Source organism: Cervus elaphus, chromosome 33 (assembly GCF_910594005.1).
Source record: "Cervus elaphus chromosome 33, mCerEla1.1, whole genome shotgun sequence".
NCBI classification, from domain to species: Eukaryota; Metazoa; Chordata; class Mammalia; order Artiodactyla; family Cervidae; genus Cervus; species Cervus elaphus.
Genome location: NC_057847.1, coordinates 40,738,911 through 40,763,975, shown reverse-complemented (window position 1 = coordinate 40,763,975; position 25,065 = coordinate 40,738,911). Strand labels below are relative to the sequence as shown.

The following is a 25,065-nucleotide window of genomic DNA, read 5'->3' as shown; positions in this document are numbered from 1 at the left end:
GTCATCTGTATATCTTCTTTGGAGAAATGTCTGTTTAGGTCTTTTTCCCACTTTTTGATTGGGTTGTTTGTTTTTCTGGTATTTAATTGTGTGAGCTGCTTGTATATTGTGGAAATTAATCCTTTGTCAGTTGTTTCATTTGCTATAGGGCTCAATATTGAAAATGTGAATTCATGAGATTTACTGAGCCCTTGGCTGGGGGAGTGGGCAGGGGGGCAGTGAGAGAGGGGGGAGTCACTGGGCTTCTGATTGGGCACGGGCGTGAGCGGGGTGAGCCATTTACAAAAAGGAAACACTGGAAGGAGAACAGGTGGAAGGGGTGACTAGTAGCTCCATCTGGGCCATGGAGAATTTGAAGTGCCAGTGAGATAGCCACATGACAAAGACAGGAGACAGCTGACTAAACATTACACATAAGGAGAAGAGCATGGAGAAGAACTAACATTACCAAGTGTGTATTTCAATATGAGTGTCATTTTATAGATGGCATTTCCTTTAATTCTGTGAAGAACCGTGTGGGAATGTTCAGTGAGGTAAGCAACTTGCCTAAGTTCACAGACACAGGAGGTGGTAAGGCAGTAATTTCAATATAGACCTTCTTACTCCTTGTTCGAAGTGAAAGGCACATCGTACTCTGTCCCATTAAAAAAAAAAAATCACCATGCCTGGTGATACTCTTTGGATTTTGAAGGCAGTAAAATCAGCATTTAGGAATGCCTCTCCAGTCAATTTAGAGAGTGACCTGAAAAGCTAGCAGTTTTGAACAGTGGCCAGAGCAAGAGAAAAGTGTCCACCTGGTCTAAGCCACCGTACAGACGGCAATGCCACTTGGCCCCATGACACTGTGGATTCAGCGGTGCACTGGTATATTCTGGATGACCAGACTGTTCTACAGAGCCTGCCAAAAACCTTGTAGGTTTTTGTATCACAGAAACCCTCAGGATTCAGGGATGCACTCATGCTTTCTTTGCAAGTTATGCTTTTTCTTTTAAGAAATAGCTTTTGGCTTACTGTTGGACCCTGGTAATTATTCAACTATCATCTGTCAAGCAGGTACAATGTAATAGGCACTATTATAAGGGCTTCTGTGTTTTAGCTTATTTATTCCTCTCAACAACTAGATATTATTTTTCTGTTCTATAGGTATCAATTGGACTTTTGACTTTAAGACACCAGATGACAATGAGGCTCTAGCTACTCATAATAAGCTGAGTGTTATCTAAGCCACCTGGCCATAAAGCTGGGAGTGGTTCATAGCACAGGTTAATAAAAAAAAAAAGTGCACTAGGCTTAAATATGACCTGAAGACACAAATAATTTGCCCAAAGAGATGGCTCACCCTCCTTTCAACTGACATGCCTCCCTCAATCCACAACTATGGCCCATGGGGCATTCTCCATGATGAGCTGATGAGGCAGAGAACAAATGGATCTGACACAAGTAGACTGCTTTGGTGGGTAGGTCTGGGCTGAGGTGTCCTGAGAGGTGGTAAAGAAGGAAATTTTCTCTGAGTATAATTTCAAGAGGAACATCTCATTGTTCACTTTACCTGAGCTAAAGGACTAGTGACTGCCACATATTAGAGACTCAATAAATATTTTTTGAGTCAGTGAATAAATGATGAATTAGTAACACTCTGTGGAAAGTAGTTCATAGTTGGGCCAGCTGGTTAGGGACATGGAAGGAATATTATTAGAAGATTTGTGACAGGAAGATTCAGAGAGATTATATGGGTGAACCTGATGGAGTTAGTCCAAAGGATAGAGATAACTTATGGAGGGGATTTAAAAGAAATAGGTGAAAGAGATGATATGCTTTGTGTGTTGTCTGTCTTCTCCAGAAGCCTGATATTTGCTCAATGGGCTCATGGTAAAATGCCCCCCATGGTGAGACCAGGAACTACATGTTACTCAACTGCATTGATCTAACCTTATCAAGGCTGATCTGGCTATTGTCACTCTGAACTCTTGATATAACTTGACACCTCAGTGCAGACTTATCCAAGACCTATATGAGTATATGTATACTCTTATAACTCTTATATATATATATATAACACACCAGGGGAATTAGCCAGTGTGAGCTGTTACATTATATCACACCCGTTCCTTCATGGGAAAGGCAGAAAAAGAATTTGGATTTTCTCTCCTTATATACCACGTTTGTACCATCTGTGCACTCAACATCCCACAGGATGTTGCTTCATCCTAAGGAACTCCCTTCATTCTGTAAGATGTAAGGCAACGGGCTGCAGCCCATATGCTGCCATCCTTACAAGACAAATGGCCTGTTGAAGACTCAGATACATCATGAACTGGGAACTAATATTTTGTGAGGCTGGGTGCTGTTTTACAGGAGGTGATTTTGCTGTGAAATAGTGACCAATATATGGATGGTGCTATTTCTCAATACAGTCAGTATATGAACATAGGTGGACCACTGCTTTTCATTACAAACCTTAAAGACCCATTAGCAAAATTTGTTTCCTACCCCTGAGATTCTAGACTCTGCTCATGTTAACCTCTAATACTTCCACCAGGATGACAAAAATAGTAAATTGAACTGAACCACAAAGAAGGCTGTGGTGCTGGAGAAGACTCTTGAGAGTTGCTTAGACAGCAAGGAGATATAACCAGTCAATCCTAAAGGAAATCAACCATGAATACTCATTAGAAGGACTGATGCTGAAGCTGAAGCTCCAATACTTTGGCCACCTGATGCGAAGAGCCAATTCATTGGAAGAGACTCTGATGCTGGGAAAGATTGTGGGCAGGAGGAGAAGGGGGCAACAGAGGATGAGATGGTTGGATGGTATCACTAACTCAATGAACATGAGTTTGAGCAAGCTCAGGGAGATAGTGAAGGACAAGGAAGCCTGGTGTGCTGCAGTTCATGGGGTCACAAAGAGTCAGACACAACTTAGCAACTGAACCACAGCAACAAGGAGCTAATGTAAGTATTTGCCTTTGGGGGTTTATCTTAACACTAAGTAAATAGGTAGAAAAGGAGGTTACAGTGCTGGCTGGAACAACTGATCTATCAACAGGAAATAGGACTGCTATTATTTAATAGCAACAGGGAGAAGTAGAGGGAATTCCCAGGAGATCTTCTAGTATCATGTGGACAGTGATAAAAGTCACCCTATACAAGCCAGAATAGGTTGACCCACTAGGCAAAGAATCTCACACAACCAAGAAGCTGGCTAAAAGCAAAGGCCACATGTAATGCATAATAGAGAAGAAAAATCATAAATTGGAGTTGTTATCTTAACCATTTACCTAAAGAAGGCACTCATCCTTGATTTACCATATACATGCAAACACATACATATCTATCTATATAACATGTGTAAATATTTGTGTATGCATACTTATTTACTTAAACTAATTTTCTGTCTGCTTCTTTCATCTCTCTTTTTCTTACAATTTTACATAGGTGTGTTTATTGGTAGTAAACTTTAAAGTTTAGTTCACTGATCATGAAATATTCAGATGAATCACGACAGACTTGAGAATGATATGGCAAAAACATATCACCTATAAGATATTAAATTTAGGGATGGATGCTATAATAAATGAGACTTTAAATTGATTTCCTTTAGGAATGAGGTAGGCATGATTTGGGTTGTAAAAAGTAAAATTACACAGTATTAGGCAGAAGGCAAGTTTGGGATAGTTTAAGTATAGAAAGAAGGGTACATGTTGATTTTGCCAATTAAAGTTATGGATTGTAAGAGACAGTCTTTTTCTTTTTTTCTCAGCCTCTGCACCCTCTTCCTCTTTTGAAGAAATGCCCACTATAAGCTGATGCCAGCTACTTGCTTTCCCAGCCTCCTCTGCAGTTAGAGCATGAGCATCTGGCCTGAGTTCAGCCCATCACAAGCTTCACTTAGAAGTCAGTGATGCAAAGAAGCAAGGCCTGTGGAGACTCTGTTAAGGCCATGGGCAGTGGCAGTCTGGCAGGAATTTGAATCGTGTTGCCAACAGTGATGTCCGGAGTCCAGGGTCAGCAGAAGAGGAAGTGCAAGCAGTGGCATCTAACAGTCAGTGGTTAGACTCACTGCAGTGATTCTGTAGAGGGAGTTGTAGTTATACGACTCCCGACTCTGATCTTCACAGTCTCTGTGATTTCCAGCCATTTTCTGAGCTGGTTCTGTAGGTGATTCCATAAGCTACCCAAATACCTCTCAGAAAAATCATTTTACTGCAAAATTTGACTCTCTAGTTGAATTCTGCTTACCTAGCCCTGCAGCTTTATAAAGTCTTCCTTTATAAAAACTTTCTAAAAGTTTCTGCCTGGAAAGTATCTCATTACCTGAGAGTGATTTCTGTTGTTTACAAACTAGAACCCTAGTTAATAAAAGGGAGCTGGACTAGATGCTTTCTGAGATTTCCAGGGGCTCTAAAATTATATGACTCTATAAAACTCATATTAAAATATATAAAGTGAGAAAACAACCCAGATTGCAAATATGCTCCTTTCAATAATTACTTTAATATCACCTGATAGCTCTGTATGTATACACATATATATTTTTTGTAGGAGTAGTTTCAAACAAAGATAAACATCAAGTTGTATCCACTATAGCAGTAGCATTTTATGAAAGTTGCCATTACCTTTATCCCTATCCATAGCTTTATACTTCCATTATAGCTGCTAAATTTCTGCCTACCTAGCCCTGCAGCTTTATAAAATCTTCCTAAAGTTTATGCCTGAAAGGTATTTCATTTCCTGAAAGTGCTTAGTAAAACTCCCTAGCTAAAGACATCAATACCCTACAGCGTGGTTGCTCCAGTTTACACAGTATTTACTCTGGACTATGGTATAGGGTGCTGGAGGACATAGTCTCTCTTTGCTGCAAAAAAGGAACAGCAAGTCATCTAACTCTAGGTATTAGTGTAAATGCTCAATGGGAGAAAGGCAATGCAGTTTCAAAACAACCCAATGCCCAAAGAGAAACTTTCAAGTATCTGTGGAACAAGAAAGAAGTCTGTGTTCCTGGGGAACAGTATATGAGATAACTTAATCTTGAAAATACCACTCAATCTATCTCTTCTATTTGGAATTATAGCATCTATGATCATTTCACTGATACATACATATGCAGGAAAATAATGATGGGCACAAAGGGGATGTAGTAATGCTCATTTTCTATTAAAATTGTATTATGAAGGGTTTCTTAATACTTCCAGCTCTCAGACAAACACATACTTGCTGATATTTCATTTTAAGTCCTAAACAAGTAACTGCAACAGACAAATCAACTTGGTATAGTAGAAATCCAGTAGCTTTTTTTTAATGAGCAAAGATTTCTAAAGTCAAAAATCAAAGTTGTAAACAATAAGTAAAAGTAGCCCAAACTACTGTGCAAAAAGCACTTTCCAATTGCCTGTGGTTTGGAAAGGACCACAGATCTGAAGCTGGACTTGTGCAACTCAGGAGACAAATCACCATCCAAGACCTTTAGAAGGCTCCCAGCTGAGCCATCCCTGCCCAGCTGGTGCTCTGTCTGCTGAGGGCACAACTTTGCTTATTCGATTTCACATTAAAATGAATCTACATATTATGCTTTGTCCACAGATTTCTTAGCCTTCCTCTGTTGATCACGCTTGCTCAGCTAAGACCCATTTGAGGACTGCTATCGTTGCTGTTGTTCAATCACCCAGTAGTGGCCAGCTCTGTAGTGTCTAACCCATGGACTGCAGCACGCCAGGCTTCCCTGTCCTTCACCATCTCCTGGAGCTTGCTCAAACTCATGTCCATCGAGTCGGTGATGCCATCCAACCATCTCATCCTCTGTCATCCCCTTCTCCTCCTGCCTTCAATCTTTCCCAGCATCAGGGTCTTTTCTAATGAGTCAGTTCTTCGCATCAGGTAGCCAAAGTATTGGAGTTTCAGCTTCAGCATCAGTCCTTCCAGTGAATAGTCAGGATTGACTTCCTTTAGGATTCACTGGTGATCTCCTTGCAGTCCAAGGAACTCTCAAGAGTCTTCTTCAACACCACAGTTCAAAAGCATCAGTTCTTTGGTGCTTCTTTATGGTCCAACGCTCACATCCATACATGACTACTGGAAAAACCATAACTTTGACTAGACAGACCTTTGTTGGCAAAATAATGTCTCTGCTTTTTAATATGCTATCTAGGTTTGTCATAGCTTTTCTTCCAAGGAGTAAGCGTCTTTTAATTTCATGGCCGCAGTCACCATCTGCAGTGATTTTGAAGCCCGAGCAAAAAAGTCTCTCACTGTTTCCATTGTTTCTCCATCTATTTGCCATGAAATGATGGAACTGAATGCCATAATCTTCGTCTCTTGAATGTTGAGTTTTAAACCAACTTTTTTACTCTTCTCTTCCACTTTCATCGAAAGACTCTTTAGTTCCTCTTTGCTTTCTGCCATAAGGGTGGTGTCATCTGCTTCTCTGAGGTTATTGATATGTCTCCTGGAAATCTTGATTCCAGCTTGTGCTTCATCCAGCCCAGCATTTCTCATGATGTATGCTGACATAAGTTAAATAAGCCGGGTGACAATATACAGCACTCCTTCCCCAATTTGGAAACTGTCTGGTGTTCCATGTCTGGTTCTAACTGTTACTTCTTCACCTGCATACAGGTTTCTCAGGAGGCAGGTAAGATGGTCTGGTATTTCCATCTTTTTAAGAATTTTCCACAGTTTGTTGTGATACACACAGTCAAAGGCTTTAGCATAGTCAGTGAAGTAGAAGTAGATGTTTTTCTGGAATTCTCTTGCTTTTTCTATGATCCAATGGATATTGGCAATTTGATCTCTGGTTCCTCTGCCTTTTCTAAATCCAGCTTGAACATCTGGAAGTTCTCAGTTCATGCACTGTTGAAACCTAGCTTGGAGAATTTTCAGTATTACTTTGCTAGTATGTGAGAGGAGTGCTATAGTGCAGTAGTTTGAATGTTCTTCGGCATTGCCTTTCATTGGGATTGGAATGAAAACTGACCTTTTCCAGGCCTGTGGCCACTGCTGAACTTTCCAATTTTCCTGGCATATTGAGTGTAGCACTTTCACAGTATCATCTTTTAGGATTTGAAATAGTTCAGCTGGAATTCCATCACCTCCACTAGCTTTGTTCATAGTGATGCTTCCTAAGGCCCACTGGGCTTCACACTCCAGGATGTCTGTCTCTATGTGAGTGATCACACCATCATGGTTATCTGGGTCATTGAGATCTTTTTTGTGTAGTTCTTCGATGTATTCTTGCCACCTCTTCTTAATATCTTCCGCTCCTATTAAGTCCATACTGTTTCTGTCCTTTATTGTGCTCATCTTTGCATGAAATTTTCCCTTCATGTCTTGAATTTTCTTGAAGAGATCTCTAGTCTTTCCCATTCTATTGTTTTCCTCTGTTTCTTTGCCGTATTCACTTAGGGAGGTTTTCTTATCTCTTCTTGCTATTCTTTGGAACTCTGCATTCAGATAGGTTTATCTTTCCTTTTCTCCCATTATTTGGACTACTATGATTATGTCCAAATGATCTGTTATCAATCATCCAGTATATAAAAAAATATGGACACACATATACACAAAAGCCATAGTCAATTGTTTTACACTGATGAGCAGATTCTACAAGTTATTATTTTTATTCACCTCTATGGGTTGTAAGACAGCATGTTGTCTGTCACTGGGGTTTCTTTCAGTCTTTTAAATGAATGGTAATTTGTGAAACTTTTATAATATCATTTAAAAACAAAACAGGAAGTCTTGCTAAGAACTATATTTGTTTAATGCCTCATGGTGATCCATGGTTGACATAATTTGGCAAAAGTACTTGTAATGGGGATTTGGTTGACAGAGATTTAATGAACAAGAACTTTCCCACTAATTTGGGGAAATCTCATGCTGAGAAGCAAAAGCTTAACAAACATTTATTAAGTTTCTGTTGAAGTCACTTTACTAAACATACTCTTTAAAATCTCAAAGATTAGACTGTGGACCCACTTTAAAAGTTCTCAATGTCTTCTAATACAACATGCTGAATTTTACATATTGTTAGGAAAAGACATGGAAAATAGAGAGAAGCATCTGGTTTTACTACTTAGAAAATGCAATAACTGTCAATTCCCTCCTGTTGGCATGCACCCCAAAATACACACTAGATTAAGAAAACCAATTTAGTGTTAGGAAGGCAGCTGACTCTAGTTTCTTCCTTCCAAATAGCCACTGCCATCTTCAACTTCAAATATTTGTTTTACAACATAGGAAAACTCTCTTCTTTTGGAAAAAATAAGAACTAGGGTTTGCTATTGCTAAACATATTTGTTTGCAAACACACACACACCTGGTTAGTGAGAAACATGCAAGATTTTTGCTTACAGAAGATTCTTATAATTGATAAACTCTTCCATGAATATAAAGTTTTGCCTACATGACTTTCCTGAACTATTTCAGTGAGGGTGTAGCATTGAGGAAAGAGAAATTAGGCGCACTTCTAAAAAAAGTGTAGTCTTCTCAAGAATCCAACAGATAATTAGAGGCCCATAACTTCAAAAAGTATGGAAAAAACTCTAGTACACTGGTTCTCAAATGTTACTGCATTTCAGAAGCAGTTGAGGATTTTCAAAAACTATTTAGGCAGAAATCCCATTGCCAGGGATTCTGATCTGATTGGTCTGGGGCCTGACCTGGCCATCAGAACTTTCAAATGCTTTCCAGGTGAACCGATTGCAGCAAAGAATGGAAATTCTGCTCTCTTGCTGCATTAGCATTGACCAATGATATGCTCAGAGTTTGTATCTTCTGTTTGTTGGCTGTGCCCAGCTTCAGATTCCTGGTTATAAAATTATGTCCAGAGGAACTGCTTAAGCAGGTTAATTTGCTTTTAGAAATCTTTAAAATTTCTTTCTAGAGTGTATAGTTTAAAACTTTTTTAAAAATTATTATTTATTTATTTGGCTGCATTGAGTCTTATTGCTGCATGGGGGATCTTCCATCTTCATTGTGGCATGTGTGATTTTTAGTTGCCGCATGGGATCTAGTTTCACTGAACTGCCAGGGAATCCCTAACCATTTTTAATACACTAAAATTATTACAAAGGATGTAAATGGAAAGGGCAGACTGTTTATTAAAGGCCACAATTAAAAAAAATAAATAAATAAAATAAATAAAAAATAAAGGCCACAATTATAGCCATCCTTGTAGAAATGAGAATTGGCAAATACAGAGAAAAGAAAGTATATGTTTGCTACAAGAGAGCTCAACTTCAGAAAAGCTAGAAATGGAGCATTTGAACATGGATTTAGAAAATGTCCTAATGACAAGGGCAGCCCTTGCATGGAAGGGTGATCTAAATTTCTGCTTGTTTACTTTGCAACTTTCAGTGGTAACGGAAAGCAATGGTGCTTATTTTCTGCTGCTCCCTGTGTGTATCTAATATAAAGAATACTCAGTCAAGAAAATTTTTGGAAACAATACAAATATGTCTAAAATTACACCCAAACAAAAGAAACATAAACATCACAGAATCATCACAGCTCATAGAGCTGCACGCCACAGTGATTCGGGCTGTGCCACTGGCCCCAAGAGGCCCCAGGGGGAAGGCTGTGTATTCAAAGTCCTGCTGGAAAGAAAGGACCACTGTGTATAAAAGAAGAGAGAAAGTTTAACTTACATCAGTGGATGGAAAAAGAAGGCTCTGGGGGAAGCCATCAGGAGATCAAATGACAAGGAAGCAGGAAGACTAGAAAAGGACCTCAAATATAGAATTAGAGAAATGAGATCATACCGGGTATAAAAAGGGTTCCCTGGTGGCTCAGATAGTAAAGAGTCAGCCAGCAATGCGGGAGACTGGGGTTCTATCCCTAGGTGGGGAAGACACCCTGGAGAAGGGAATGGCAACCCTCTCCAGTATTCTTGCCTGGAGAATTCCATGGACAGAGGAGCCTGGCAGGCTACAGTCCACGGGGTGGCAAAGAGATGGACAAGACTGAGGACTAACACTTTCACACAGGTATAAATATTTTGGTAAAAAAACACAAAGAAGTGTACGTTCTTATGTCTACTTTGAAGACTTATTTCTCTTGCCTGAAAAGTGTATCTTCTGTTTCATACTTTTGTATTTGAATTCATATATTCACTTCTATACATTTCCATTACTTCTTACTTTTCCTTCCAATTTGAAACCCACAAACAGTTGATGAAAATAAAAAAGTATGTTTTATTTATTATTTTTAAAACTACTGGGGGTTTTTTCTTACTGTCAGAAATATAGGCTCATTGTGGAACTTTTGGAAAGTGCAGAAATATAAAGAAAAAAATCAGAACTGTCCATTTCATTACCTGGAGACAAAAACTGTTATCATAGGGTTATGTTTTTTTCTAGGCTTTTTCTTCATACTGATACTACAGAGACAACATTTTGAAAATATTAACCTCATCTATTTTATTTCTCCTGGATATCATGTTTCCCTCTGACCATTTCATTAGTGTGGAAGGGAGAAGTAGGTGAAGTTCTCAAATACTAGTTCCATAGCTTTCTACCCCTCAGTGAATCTACCCCTGTAACTGATGGGGGCTTATTAGAAACACTAAGATAGTTATGGGAGAACCCAAGAACATGGGACTAGTTCCCCACTTTCCCAGTATAAAATACCTCCCAGGGAAGGCCTGTATTTAGCATGTCCGGCATGACATAGGAAGGGAGGTGTTTAGAGATTACATTAGGGAACATTTGCTTCCCACAGTTTGCTCAAGGTCTTACTGGAAGTATAAGTCACATGCTGGGAAAACCAGGGCTGAAAAGACCTGGAGGAGGAGACCTCAGGACCAGAGAAAATGTCAGGATGTGTGATCAGTGGCAGCGTTAAATATTGGCTTGCATCCTAAGGCTCAGTGGGTCCAATTCTGTTACCAGCAGATTGCCTAGAGACTAAGGCCTATTCCAAGGGACAAGAGATACCAAGGACAAACTGGCAAGGGCAGTGAAAACTTTGAAAGATAGAAGATGAATTCTATAGAAGAATATGAAGATGAGAAGTTCTAAAATAAAGAAGATAAGATAGAAGAAGATAAAAGCAGAATTCAAAATTTATATAAAAATGATATCAGTTCTATTAATATAACAGAGTCAGAATCTGCAGGTTGACCAGCCACTCAATCCTCCATTGCCAGGAGGCTAATAAGCTTTTTTGTATACCTCCACTGGCCAGTATGGCTCCTCTGACCACATGAGGTTACTCTGCACTTGAAATGTGACTAGTTCAAACTGAAATGTGATGAAAGTGTAAAATGTATAGCAGATTTCAAGCATTTCATATAAAAAAAGAATATAAAATATGTCATTAATAATTTTTATATTGACGGCATATTGACCGGATGTTGTTGTTAGTTGCTGTCTAACAACCCCCCATGGACTGTAGCCCTCCAGACTTCTCTGTCCATGGAATTTCCCAGGCAAGAATACTGAAGTGGATTGCCATTTCCTTCTCCAGGGGATCCTCCCAACCCAGGGATCAAACCCATGTCTCCTGCATTGGCAGGTGGATTCTTTACCATTGCGCCACCAAGGAAGCCCATGGAATGGATAGATCAGGTTAAATAAAATGTACTATTAAAGTCAATTCTACCTGCTATTTTTAAATGTAGATACTAGAAAATTTTAAACTACTAATGTGATTCATGTAACATTTTTATTGAATAGCACTGCGTCGTATCCTGGGGACATAGAGGGATGAGGTGAAATTATGGAAGGTAATGAGGACCCTAAGGGGTATCAGAATCTGCATGCTGACCAGCCATATCACCCTTATATTGGAGGAGGCTGTCTGACCTCCAGCATAGGTTGGAGTTTCTACCTTTACCACCCAAAGAGACAGAGATAATCTGAAATAAGACCATTTAGAAATGAAAGACTTATGGATACGGGGAGAGGGGAGGAAAAGGTGAGAGGTATGGAGAAAGTAAGATGGAAACTTACATTACCATATGTAAAATAGATAGCCAATGGGAATCTACGTATATCTCAGGGAACTCAAACAGGGGATCTATATCAACCTAGAGGGGTGGGATTGGGAGGGAGATGGGAGGAAGGTTCAAGAGTGAGGGGACATATGTACATATGGATGATTCATGTTGATGTTTGACAGAAAACAACAAAATTCTGTAAAGCAACTGTCTTTCAATTAAAAATTAAATAAATTTTAAAAAAAGAAATGAAAGAACCTAACATGCTTTTAATTTAAAAGTTCCCATTTGTCTTACTACCCTACAAGAAGGGGGCTCCCAAGGAAATTGAGATCAGTTAATACTCTTCAAACATTTGGGGTAATGTGAGTGAATATTTCACCCTGGTATAAATTAAACTGTTATATTAAATTGATATCACACTTTACATAAATTTTCAAACTTCCTTTTATACTCTTTTGCATATATTAATATTAATATTTTACGAACAAGAAAGGAAACGATATTGCCTTGAAAAACAGATTTAAAAAGTAATGCTGAAGTGGAATATTATTCAATAATTAAAAGGAAAAAAGCTAATAATATACACAACTATATGGATGAGCCTCAAAAACATTATGCTAAATAAAATAATTCAGTGTGTTATATTTATATAGAATGTCCAGAGAAGGCAAATCTTTGAGTCAGAAATAGATTAATGGTCATTTGGGGCTAGGTAGGATTGGGAATTAATGCAAATGGGTATGAAAATCTTTCAGGGGTGAGGAAAATGATTTAAGACTAGACAATAGGGATGGTTGTACAATTACATAAATTTATTCTATATAGGTGTGTGTGCATGTGTGCTAAGTCACTTCAGTTGTGTCCAACTCCTTGAGACTCCATGGACTGAAACCTGCCAGACTCCTCTGTCAATGGGATTCTCCACACAAGAATACTAGCGTGGGTTGCCATGCTCTCCTCCAAGGGATCTTACCTACCCCGGGGTCAAACTGACATCTCTTGTATCTCCTGCATTGTCTGAGGGGTTCATTACAACTAGCACCACCTGGGAAGCCCCTGGTGGTGGTTTAGTCGCTAAGTCGTGTCTGACTCTTGAGACCCCATGAACTGTAGCCTGCCAGGCTCCTCTGTCCATGGGATTCTCCATGCAAGAATACTAGAGTGGATTGCCATGCCCTCCTCCAAGGGATCTGACCTATCCAGGGATCAAACTGACGTCTCTTGTATCTCCTGCATTGTCAGAGAGGTTCATTACCACTAGCACCACCTGGGAAGCCCCTGGTGGTTGTTTAGTCGTTAAGTCCTGTCTGACTCTTGTGACCACATGAACTGTAGCCTGCCAGTCTCCTCTGTCTACGGGATTCTTCAGGCAAGAATACTGGAGTGGATTGCCATTTCCTTCTCCTGGGGATCTTCCTGACCCAGATATTCAACCTAGATCTCCTGCATTGCAGGCAGATTTTTTACCAACTGAGCTATGAGGGAAGCCCCTATATAAGTGTAAATCATTTAATTGTACACAAAAGAGGAATTTATGATAACATAAATTATTCTTCAATGAAGTTTTTTATATGTTAAAAGTAGCAGTGTTAGTAGCTTCCCATAAATCATGCTGAATTTTTACTCATCTTTATGAAAGACAGAAAATAGAAAAGTTGAAATTGAAAACTGTTAGCAACCTTGCCTTTGTCAAGCACCCTACCAATATATTGTTAGGACAACAAAAATGAAACCTAAACTATTCAAAAATTAAATAATAAAAACATATTTCACACCATGTAGAAAGTGGTCAAAGATACATAGATAATATATGCAAATGAATTTATTAGAAAGTAAAAGATTGAAAACAAAATAAAAGCTTTCAACCCAAGAGGATAGAAAAAGCTCAATAATATTCAGTATTATGCTGCTTCCTCTGTTTTCCTTCAAACACCTTCCTCAGTGAAATTAATTTTACCTAATCTAGATACTTCATAAGCATCTATCACCTCTGCATCCCCACTGGCACTTCCTAGTTCAGACACTTTTCACATAGTGACTAAAGAAAATTTATAATTGGCTTCTTGGTCACTCGGTTCTACTTATTCCAAAATAATTTCCAGGTCTTCACCAGAAAAAAAAAAAGCAAAACAAAAACTATGAAATCTTCCAGAGAACATAAGAAGAGACTTGAACTGGAGAGCTACTCTGGAACGATGGTCCTAGAATGGAGATTAAATTTGGCACACAAATCAGCACTCCATAACAAAGTTTCAATGCAAAAAATTAACAGATTTTTAAATTGAAACTTGATATAGTAACTAACATATTTTTTAAAAGAACAATGAATGAACACAGAATAATTAAAACAGAAAAATAATAATTAAAACAGCATGTTACTGATGTGGAAATAAAAATATAGATCAGTTTTTATTTAATCTAGTCAAGTGTTCATATGGATATAAAGGCATAATTAGAAATGTAATATATAATAAAAGAGTGGCATTTAAAATCAGGGGGAAAGGATGAATCATTAAATAACTGGTGTAGAAATGGTGGTCTATCAGTTTAGAACAATATGAAAGGCTTCCCTGGTGGCTCAGCTGGTAAAGAATCAGCCTGCAATGAGGAAGACCTGGGTTTGGTCCCTGGGTTGTGAAGATCCCCTGGAGAAGGGAATATCTATCTACCCACTCTAGTATTCTAGCCTGAGAATTCCATGGACTGTATAGTCCATGCGGTCAAAAACAGCTGGACACGACTGAGCAGCTTTCATAAAAATCAGAAACTTAGCTGATATCTTTCATGAAAAGAAATATCAGATGGCTAAACTTTAGAAGAAACATGGATAACACATAATATTTTAAAAGAATTAGGTTGGTCTATTTGCAGGGATATCCATTTTGAAGATTGTGCTTTGCAAAAGTGATGCTTAGCCAGGAATAAAAATGGGATCTGATGTCCAGTTTTGCCTCTGCTTGTCAAGCTCTGTGTCATGGTTCAGGAGGGGAGTCTTATCTTTTCCTAATTTGTCTGCTTCCTGTAGGGAATCTATGTATTTTGCCACCAGAAAGGGGTACTTTTTCTAATTGTCACAAAAGCCTTATATGCTAGCAGCAACCAATAAATAGTGGTTGATAATAAATAGGTAATTTGTCCATACATAAATGTGTTTTTTTTTATACACAAATGGTTGCTATAAACTGACCTTGTTCCTGCAAAATTCATATGAAATCTAAACACTGACGTAATGGTATTTGAAGATGAGTCCTTTGGGAAATAATTAGGTTTCAATGAGGTCATGAAGGTAGGGCCCTCATGATGGAATTAGTGTCCTTAAAGAAGAAACATTAGAGAATTTGCTATCTTCCTCTTCCCACCCTCTGAGTATAAAGCAAGTGTCTATAAGCTGGGAAGAGGGTTCTTACCAGAAGTCAACAGTGCTGGTACCTTGATCTTGGGGCTTGTAGCCTCCAGAACTGTGAGAAAATAAATCTCTGTTGTTTAAACCATCAGTCTATGGTATTTTGTTATGGCAGCTGGAACAAATACAATGTTACCATAATGTAAAACGTATTGGGTCTTTGTTGCTCTTAAAGTCATATTTTACTTAGGCATATATAATTTGTATGTATGTATTAAACAGCTGATATCAGAAAAGACTTCCACTGAAGAGATTGCATGAGGGTCTCCTAAAATATACAAACAGTTCATACAACTGAACAATGAACAAACAACCCCCCCAGCTGGAAAATAGGCAGAAGACCTCAATAGACATTTCTCCAAAGAAGACAGACAGATAGTCAGTAGGTACATGAGAAGATGCTCAATATCACTAATTATTAGAGAAATGCAAGTACAATGGGGTACAGCACCTCCTCAAATGGTCAGAATGGCCATCAATTAAAAAGTCTACAAATAGCAAATGCTGGAGAGGATGTGGAGAAAAGGAAATCCTGCTATGCCATTGGTGGGAATGTAAGTTGGTACAGCTTGGAAAACAGTATGGAGGTTTCCCCACACAAGCATGCTTAGTCACTAAGTTGTGTCTGATTCTCTGTGACCCCATGGACTGTAGCCCACCAGGTTTCTCTGTCCATGAGATTTTCCAGGCAAGAATACGGAACTACATTGCCATTTCCTTCTCCAGGGGTCTTCCCAACCCAGAGCTCCAACCTATATCTTCTGTATTGGTAAGAAGATTCTTTACCACTGAGCCACCCAGAGAGTACTCAGAAAACTAGAAATAGGATTACCATATGATCTAACAATCCTGCTTCTGGGAATATGCCCAGACAAAACTATAATTCAAAAAGACGCACACACTCCTGTATTTATAGTGGCACTATTCACAATAGCCAAAATACGGAAACAACCTAAATGTTCATTGACAGATGAATGGATAAAGAAGATGTGGTACATATATACACTGGAGTATTACTCAGCCATAAAAAGAGTGAAATAATGCCATTTGCAGCAACATGGATGACAGCAGCAACATGGATGACAGTAGAGATTATTATACTAAGTGAGGTAAGCCAGGAGAAAGATAGACACCATATGATATCACTTATATGTGGAATCTAAAATATGACACAAATGAAATGAAGCAGAATCAGGCTCACAGACATAGAGATCAGACTTGTGGTTTACAAGTTGGGGCAGGAGGGTACAGAGTGATGGACTAGGAATTTGGGGTTGGTAGATGCAAGCTATTACATTTACAATGGATAAACAGCAAGGTCTTAGTATATAGCACAGGGACCTATATACAATCTCCTGGGATAAACATAATGGAAAAGAATCTTTTAAAAAAAGGATGCATAAAAATTTAAAACTCAGTCACTTTGCTGTACAGCAGAGATTGCCACAACATTGTGAATCAACTATATTTCAGTTTTAAAAAGTGTCCCTATTATTACACCTTTTATTTAAAGCATTTAAAATGCTTAAATTTTTTTTTTCATTTATTTTTATTAGTTGGAGGCTAATTACTTTACAATATTGTAGTGGTTTTTGCCATACATTGACATGAATCAGCCATGGATTTACATGTATTCCCCATCCCGATCCCCCCTCCCACCTCCCTCTCCACCCGATTCCTCTGGGTCTTCCCAGTGCACCAGGCCCGAGCACTTGTCTCATGCATCCCACCTGGGCTGGTGATCTGTTTCACCATAGATAATATACATGTTTTGATGCTGTTCTCTCGAAACATCCCACCCTCGCCTTCTCCCACAGAGTCCAAAATTCTATTCTGTACATCTGTGTCTCTTTTTCTGTTTTGCATATAGGGTTATCATTACCATCTTTCTAAATTCCATATATATGCGTTAGTATACTGTATTGGTCTTTATCTTTCTGGCTTACTTCACTCTGTATAATGGGCTCCAGTTTCATCCATCTCATTAGAACTGATTCAAATGAATTCTTTTTAATGGCTGAGTAATATTCCATGGTGTATATAACCACAGCTTCCTTATCCATTCGTCTGCTGATGGGCATCTAGGTTGCTTCCATGTCCTGGCTATTATAAACAGTGCTGTGATGAACATTGGGGTGCACGTGTCTCTTTCAGATCTAGTTTCCTCGGTGTGTATGCCCAGGAGTGGGATTGCTGGGTCATATGGCAGTTCTATTTCCAGTTTTTTAAGAAATCTCCACACTGTTCTCCATAGCAGCTGTACTAGTTTGCATTCCTACCAACAGTGCAAGAGGGTTCCCTTTTCTCCACACCCTCTCCAGCATAAAATGCTTAAATATTTTGAGAACAAATTATGTTAGTGTCTCATGTTTTGAAACCTCAATTGACAGTAATCTTTATATCTAATGAATGTTCACTATGTGTGCATTCCATTTAATATCTCACTTATTCCTTGCAACAATCCCATGAAGAAGATACTATTTATTTCTTCATTATATAGGTGAAGAAACTGAAGCACAGAAATGTGAAATAATTTACCCACATGTCACATAGCTATAAAGGATAGAGACAGGATTCTTATGTTGATAACCTGATTCTAGAGCCTTTCCTCTCCACTTCTTTGACATTGTTGAGAAATAAAAATAGGGCAGTAGGAGGTTAGTGGAAACTATGGCAAGAACAATGTCAATAAAGTGATGAGGGCACAAGACAGCTCATAACAGATTGAGACAGGAAATGTAATTAGTAAATAAATTGCTCTATCTCTTTATTATGTTGAACTGCATAAAACTGCCAATACTTAACCATTGTTTGACCTATAAAAATGTAATTTTCTTATGGTTTAACCTAATATATGTGTTAATTTATGAGTACTGTTTTCAAGAAATTTAATATTAGAGTTAGAAAATAGAAAAATTAAATAACAGAAGTTTTCAAACTCTCAAGGCTATGTGTATGTGTGTTTTTAACAGTTCTGGAAACTGCTTCAAGCCTTCTTATTCTGACATGAGAAAAATGTGCCTACAGTTAAAATATCAAATGTGAGATTTGTGAATCGTATTTCAGTAGTGGAGAAAAACATTTTAACCAATCAACCACATTCTCAGCATCAGGATGGTTACAAAAGAACACAATTTCTAGTTCTTGTCAGAAGCAAAAGTTATCAGCTGTTTTTACATGTTAGATTCTCTCTGTCTAAATCACAAAATGAGGACTGTGCTTTTCTCTACAATATCATCCACAATTTTCTGAGAATTATGTTCTGATACATTATCTGGATATTTTAATGGCCCTCCTCACTGACTTTCCATTGGCATAGAAGGACTGGATTCATTATTATCTGAATCTACATTTCAGATAAGTAAAATACACAGATCATAAACTCTTAAAAGTTGATAGCTCCCTTAGTCCTCCAAAGTTATCCAATTCAGTTTTTTTACAGAGAACAAAACAGAGCCTAATAGAGGTTAAATTAATAACTTTCCCTAGGTCGTACACCATTCAAATAAGATACTAAAACCCCGGTCTCCTGGTTCCTAGTCTTTGATACTATTTTCACTATGTTATAATATGACACCTAGTTTTCTTTTCTGTTATGTAAGACAGGCCCATTTAATTTTCCTTCTCTTCTTTTCAACTAAAGTTCTGAATCAGCTTATCTTGATAATTATTGGGACAAGAAACACAAGGCTGAAATGGCTCTGTAATCAAAGAAACTCCTAGGCTATGAGGGCAGATTCTACTAGAATCATGAGTCCTAGATGTGGGGACTTTACAGCTGTTCCTTTTTCCCCACACCCTTTAATTCCTGGGGCTCTCTTTTGTTCCTCTAGCTTAGTTTCAGACTATCCAACCAGCCTTTTGATCCCCACATTTGCCTTGCCTTTAATATTGAACTGCTTGTTTCTGCCTCTGACCCATGGTGTGGACTGCCTTCTGGTATCCTCTTTCTTGGTTTGTGCTTAACTGATTTCTCACTGGTTGTTTCATCACTTAGCCTTGAGCCCTAGCTTTGCTATATTCTTGATTTTCTTCATAATAGATTAAACTCAATTATAAATTCTGAGATACCTGGAAAATCAAGTGAATTTTATTCAGAAAATTGGGGGGAATTGCCTAGCATCTGTGTGGAACCCCAGATTCACTCTGCAACTTGATGACTGGAATTTGACATTATTTCCATGGGTCACAAAGGAAGCTTCCTAGATATAAGTGAACTTTGTTGTGTAAAATGGTTATGTCATCTTAAGTTACAATAAGTCTAAAATGTAATTTTTAGTACTGTAGTAGACTTCATTTTTAGAGCAGTTTTAAGTTTACAGTGAAATTGAGCAGAAAGTATGAAGAGTTCCAGGCAATTTTTTTTACATTGACTAACTGTAAAGAAAACTTTATTATGATTTATGTTACAAAATGAAAGACCTATTTTTTAATTTATCTTTTGTGAAATCCACTCAGGAGCTAGCTAAACTATATAACTATGCCAGTTACCAATTTATTGTCTCTCAGCTCCAAATCTACCCTTCATTGTCTGCTCTATGAAAATAGAGATGGACCTTGTAACATTTCTGCTTTGCAGCTGGCACAGTGCTCAGCCATGATGGAAAAGGGTGCTGGAGGGATGCTGAAGAAGGAAGGGCTTTCCTTCCTAGGTTCTGGGTTTACTCCTCCTTCTTGCTCCTGCTTCACGGCTGCCAGCAGCACTTGTGGGTACACTCAGGGGTGCTGTGGAGCTCAGTTGCACCCTGTGGGCAGGTTCCCATCAAATTTCAGAAGCACTCTCACAGTCAGATTCCCATCAAGTATTGGAATCACAATGCTTGACTTCCAGTTTTGGCATCCTGCACCCAGGTAGGGTGTTCCTGCTTGCCCAGTGACTGGGAACAGCTTCTGGATGAGCCCACAACCACACCTTCTACAGTGAGGTCTGAATCCCAGCTGCTGAGAGGAGGGGCCACACTTCCAAATTTGTTTCTTCCTTGAGAACCCTCCTCCAGCCCTGCAACATTCTTTAAACTTCTCTATATCCTTTTATGTAACTGAGACTTTTTTTTGTCAGAATTAATAATTTTTTATCTTAAACTTCCCCGATTCAAAATACTATGTATCTCTGCCCCTTTGCTGACCTTAATTGATACATTAAACTAGGGAAAAGTAATTTTAATTTTTCAGTGCAGTAAATCCTCCTAAAATGAGGAAACTGGATCTCAGATGTCCTTTCCAGCTCTAAAGTTACATTATTCTAGGGAATTCAAGGTTTTTCCTATATCAAATACCTCTTAAGTATAATAAAAGGAATACCACACAGCACAGTATGATTGTGTATTGTCTTTCTCAGCCTCAGTCATAGTAAATGGGTCTCCCTTTTCCTCTGAATAATGGTTTCTTCCTTCTAGGTCAAAATATTAAGTCACTGCAGCAGCCAGTATTATTTCACACACACAGTGGGCAATCAAATACTATGAAATTCTCTGTGATGATTTTAACTAGGAAGCTTTCTAAGGAACAAAATGGAAAACTAGAGATTTGTGTATGAATATGAAAGTTTAAAATATAAGTATCATTTTTCAATTGGTGAATATAAATATTGTAAGGACATATTAAGTACAGAAAAATGCTCCCTCTGATATTATTTATCCTAACACAATATGGAAGACTCCATTCACATAACACATTACAGAAGACTTCTATTACCACACAATTTACTTTTTTTTTTTTACCTTTCTCTGTCTTTTACTGACTGTTCAGCCATTAATTTCTTCAGTTCTTCCAGACGGCGAAGATCTCTCATTTCCATTTCCTGCCATTTCTGTTCTTTATCAGCCCAGTATTTTCTTATCTAATGTATAAATATCACATAAAATTTAAATTAACAACCGAAATATAAAAACAAGGAACAAAGTTATAACAACATTATCCATTGGCTCATATAGCAAATACTGAATTTAAATGGCCCTTCATGTTTTTTGGTCTGCCTGCAAAACATTGACAACAGAAAAAATAAGTTAAAACATGAAAGTACAAGTCCTGAGAAACTGCATGGTTTAACAGTTTCTAAAATAGAAATGTAACATGTGCTCAAGACCTAAAGTTTTAATCTATGGCTAAAATAATCGACTTTCAGGGAACCACAATAAAAGCATATTATTGTTTCTAAAGTATATGATCTACCTGTTACTCAAGAATATTTTTATCCTCTTATGGTAATGTAGTCTTTAACAAATATAGCATTAAATCTATTTTTACTTTAAAAGCATGAGTTTATTTATGCTAATGGACAGCAGGATATTGAAAGCTTTATGCTTCTGGGGATGTGGCAGGAGATAGGTGGGAGGAAGGAGGAAAAGAAAAAAATTATCAGGGTTGTGATAAATAGTAATTCTGACTTATGTGGTAAAATGAAGGACAAATTTATCAAGCTCAAAAAAGTGAAAGTACTGTCTGACTAGGCATGTTTTACCTCCCTTTTCTGGGAATGGAGGCAGCAAGAGAAAACCTGAAGCACACATTAGCTATTTTCAGGGGGCTGAAACCATTATTCCCCTAGTGATGAAGCGACTGAAGTTTATATTTAATTGACAGAGGACCATTCAATGACTGGCCTGCCATGCTGTGTCTGGGTCAAGAGACTGAATCTTGCTCGTAAAAAACAGTACCTTAATGGTGAATGGTAGTGAGTTACTACCAGCAGAGGGGCTTTCGTAAAGGTTCGGTAAGCCTCATCCCCAAGGTGGCATTTTTCTTTTTTTGAGAAATGAATATGAAAAGTTAAGTGGTTTTCAGACTTGCCCAGCAACGTGGTCTCTGACCCCTGGGAGAACAAGAAGAGGCATCCCAAGTACCACGGCCACAGCCATAGCAACTCTGCAGCAGGCCTGCAACGCCAGCAGCCAGAACAGCAACATCCATTCAATGCTTAATGAGTAACTGGGTGGCTCCAAGGTAAAGTGATTCTACACCAGACATGGTTGAAATCTGAATTTGGGGAGAACAGAGATGAAGCTAGAAAGGTAGGGGCACCAAAGATGGAAGGTGAAAGAGAGGGTAGGAAAGGGAGGAAAAGGAACACTGACATATTTCAGAGACCTAATTGATAAATGCCTCAGCATTCTATTAGTGCCAGATATGGAAATATTAGCAACCATTATATTACCTCCCTTTGGGTTTATAACTGATCTTTATTTTATTCTTCATACTTTTCTGTGTTACTTATTTTGTGCAGTGAATATATATTTCTTTTGTAATCAGAGAGAAAAAAGATACTTCAAAAGAACAGATACTGGATTACAGGGCATTTTTCTCTGGGTTCTGACCATTGACAATATTGTCTACTCGCAGCATTGACCTCGAGGGGAAGTCAGTGGTCCTTCTGCCGACAATCCCTTGACAAGAAGTGGACCAATCCCGGGTTGCTGGTATCTTCAGATCACTGACACCATCTGGTTCAGTGGCTTGTGCAGGCTCTGGAAATGTGTCACACTTGAGGCTTTTTGGCGTCTCAGAACCAACTATTTCCATCCTTGACTCTGGTATCCTCAGCCTTTGCTATAGCTAGCAAATCACTCTGTCTCTCCCTCCCTCCCTCCCTCCCTCCTGTCTTGACTGAAATTCTCCTGAGTGAAGGATGCTTTTCTTAAGATGCCTTGTTTGCCAGGAGGCTGGGGAATGGTTTGAGCATTTTCCGTCTTGGTAATGGCTACTTTGAGACCACGATGCTGTCCCTCTCAGATACAATGCTTTCTTCCTTTGATGTTTACACCATCTGGCTGTATTACCCTCTCCCTAGCCTTATTACCGGTATGTGTGGACTTCCAGGTCACTCTCAAATATTGAGAATTCAGATATGTAAGCCACAGCCACACGGGTCTTGTCTAGAAGAACTCCTTCTACCTTCCTAGTCGACTTACGTCTGAAGCCCCTCTGACCTGCTAACTCACAGACACATGACTTCCTCCATTCTAGTGAGCCTCCTCCCCCTCCAGGATTCTACTATCATGGAGAATGGCTCCAATTCCAAGAGCTTCAATTATAGTTATTTATCTTACAACCAGACCTATGACCCCTTCCCCATCATCCTCTGTGTTCTGCTTGTATAATTTTATTCCTCTGGTATAAGCCTCGCCACAAGGCTTTGCTAATTAATATACTTGTTCCTCTGTCCCGGTAGACTGCAGAAACTGTGATTTATTATCCTCTGCACTTCCAGCAACAACTAAAGTGTCTAGGAGATAGAATATACCTAATAAACATGTGATTGATGAAAGAATTACACGGCTTTATAAACTAGTACCAAATTGATGGTTTCAGTTGAATCTTTATTGACAATCATCATTCCTTTTATGAACTCCTGGCCAGTGCTTCTCAGCTGCTCATGGTATCATTTGAAAGGGTGTTCACTATGTCAAGTTCCACACCTGCCTCTATTTCTTTGCTTTTATCAGAAGAAATGGAGATCCTAAAATATCATTTCCTTGATGTCCTGCTCCTCAGAGGAAGTGATGTCCTTCCTTCTGTCCACCTGGGCTCTATATCCTATTCTCCAATTCCATCTCTATAATCTTCCTCTATCACCTACGCTTTCTTCCCTTGTCATTTCAAACTCTTGGTCTTTGCTTCTTCTTTCTCACATGAAAATCTAAACAAATCTTATTCATTAACCAAAATTGTAAAGTACTTTCTTTACACACCCCAAGACTGTAGCACCACACCCTTCACTGTCCCCTTTCAGTCAAGAATACTCTCCTCCAATTTTGCATCTCCTATTTTAGTCCTCACCCATGATGTTCCTACCTCTACCTCCACTCCAACTGACTACTTCTACCAGTGACTTCCCAATGATCAAACCAAATTCATTTTATGTAGTGTCTTATTTTTTTTAGAGTCTCTGAATTTGATTCTACCAACGCTTACTTATAGTCTTAAGAAACTAGTGACTTTGGCATTCATTTATTCAAAAAATACTCATTGAGCATCTACTTTAAGCCAGATACTGTGCTATGTACTTGGGATATGTTGCTTAAAAAGAAATAAAGCCTTGGCTTCAAGGTTCTGAGAGTTTCTGGAAAGAGAGATAACAAGTAAATGAATGAAAAGATTATTATGTTAAATTCTAGGAAGGAAATAAATATGGCGATAAGTTAGAAAAATCTGGGAAGAACTATTAGAAAGCATAGATTTAAATGACATTTGGATTAAAATTTGGAAGATGAGGGTAAGGAAACAATGAAAAGAGATGGAGGAGACCACTGAAGGAAGTGTGAGTTTTGGGTTCAATAGCACTGAGTGAGAATGACTTTGCACTTGTTCAGAATTGGGAAGAAACCAGTGCAGCTGGAACAGGTGGTTCGAATTTAGACTGGAGGTGAGTTTGGTAAACTAGATGCTAGCTAGATGATTAGGCAAGGATTTAGTTCTTAAAAAAGACATAGAAGAGTTTAAAGCAAAGAGTGATATGATGTGACTTCAATTTTTAAAAGATAGCTTGAACTATTGAGTGAAGAATGGACAGTAAAGGAGCAAAGGAGAAATGAGTGACCAAACAGAATAAAGCAAAAATAATCACTGGGATTCAGGAACTTAAGAATTCAAATCTAAAATGTGCTTTTGAGTAGAGTCAGAGTACTCATTGAAGGATTAGGTACGGTAGTTGAAGTTAAAAAGAATCAAGGATAATTCCGAGGGTTTTGGTAGAGCAACTGGCTGGATGATGGTACCAATAACTGAGATGGGA

The 25,065-nt window shown here is 38.4% G+C and overlaps 1 protein-coding gene across 1 annotated transcript in view; it reads right to left on the bottom strand.

Annotated features, from left to right (window-relative positions):
• CCDC148 (coiled-coil domain containing 148) overlaps positions 1–25,065 on the bottom strand; it is a 273,527-nt gene that overhangs the window by 38,673 nt on the left and 209,789 nt on the right. Inside the window, exon 12 of the mRNA XM_043894908.1 lies at positions 21,056–21,174. Coding sequence (XP_043750843.1) covers positions 21,056–21,174 — 119 coding nt within the window. The remainder of the gene's footprint in view (positions 1–21,055; positions 21,175–25,065) is intronic.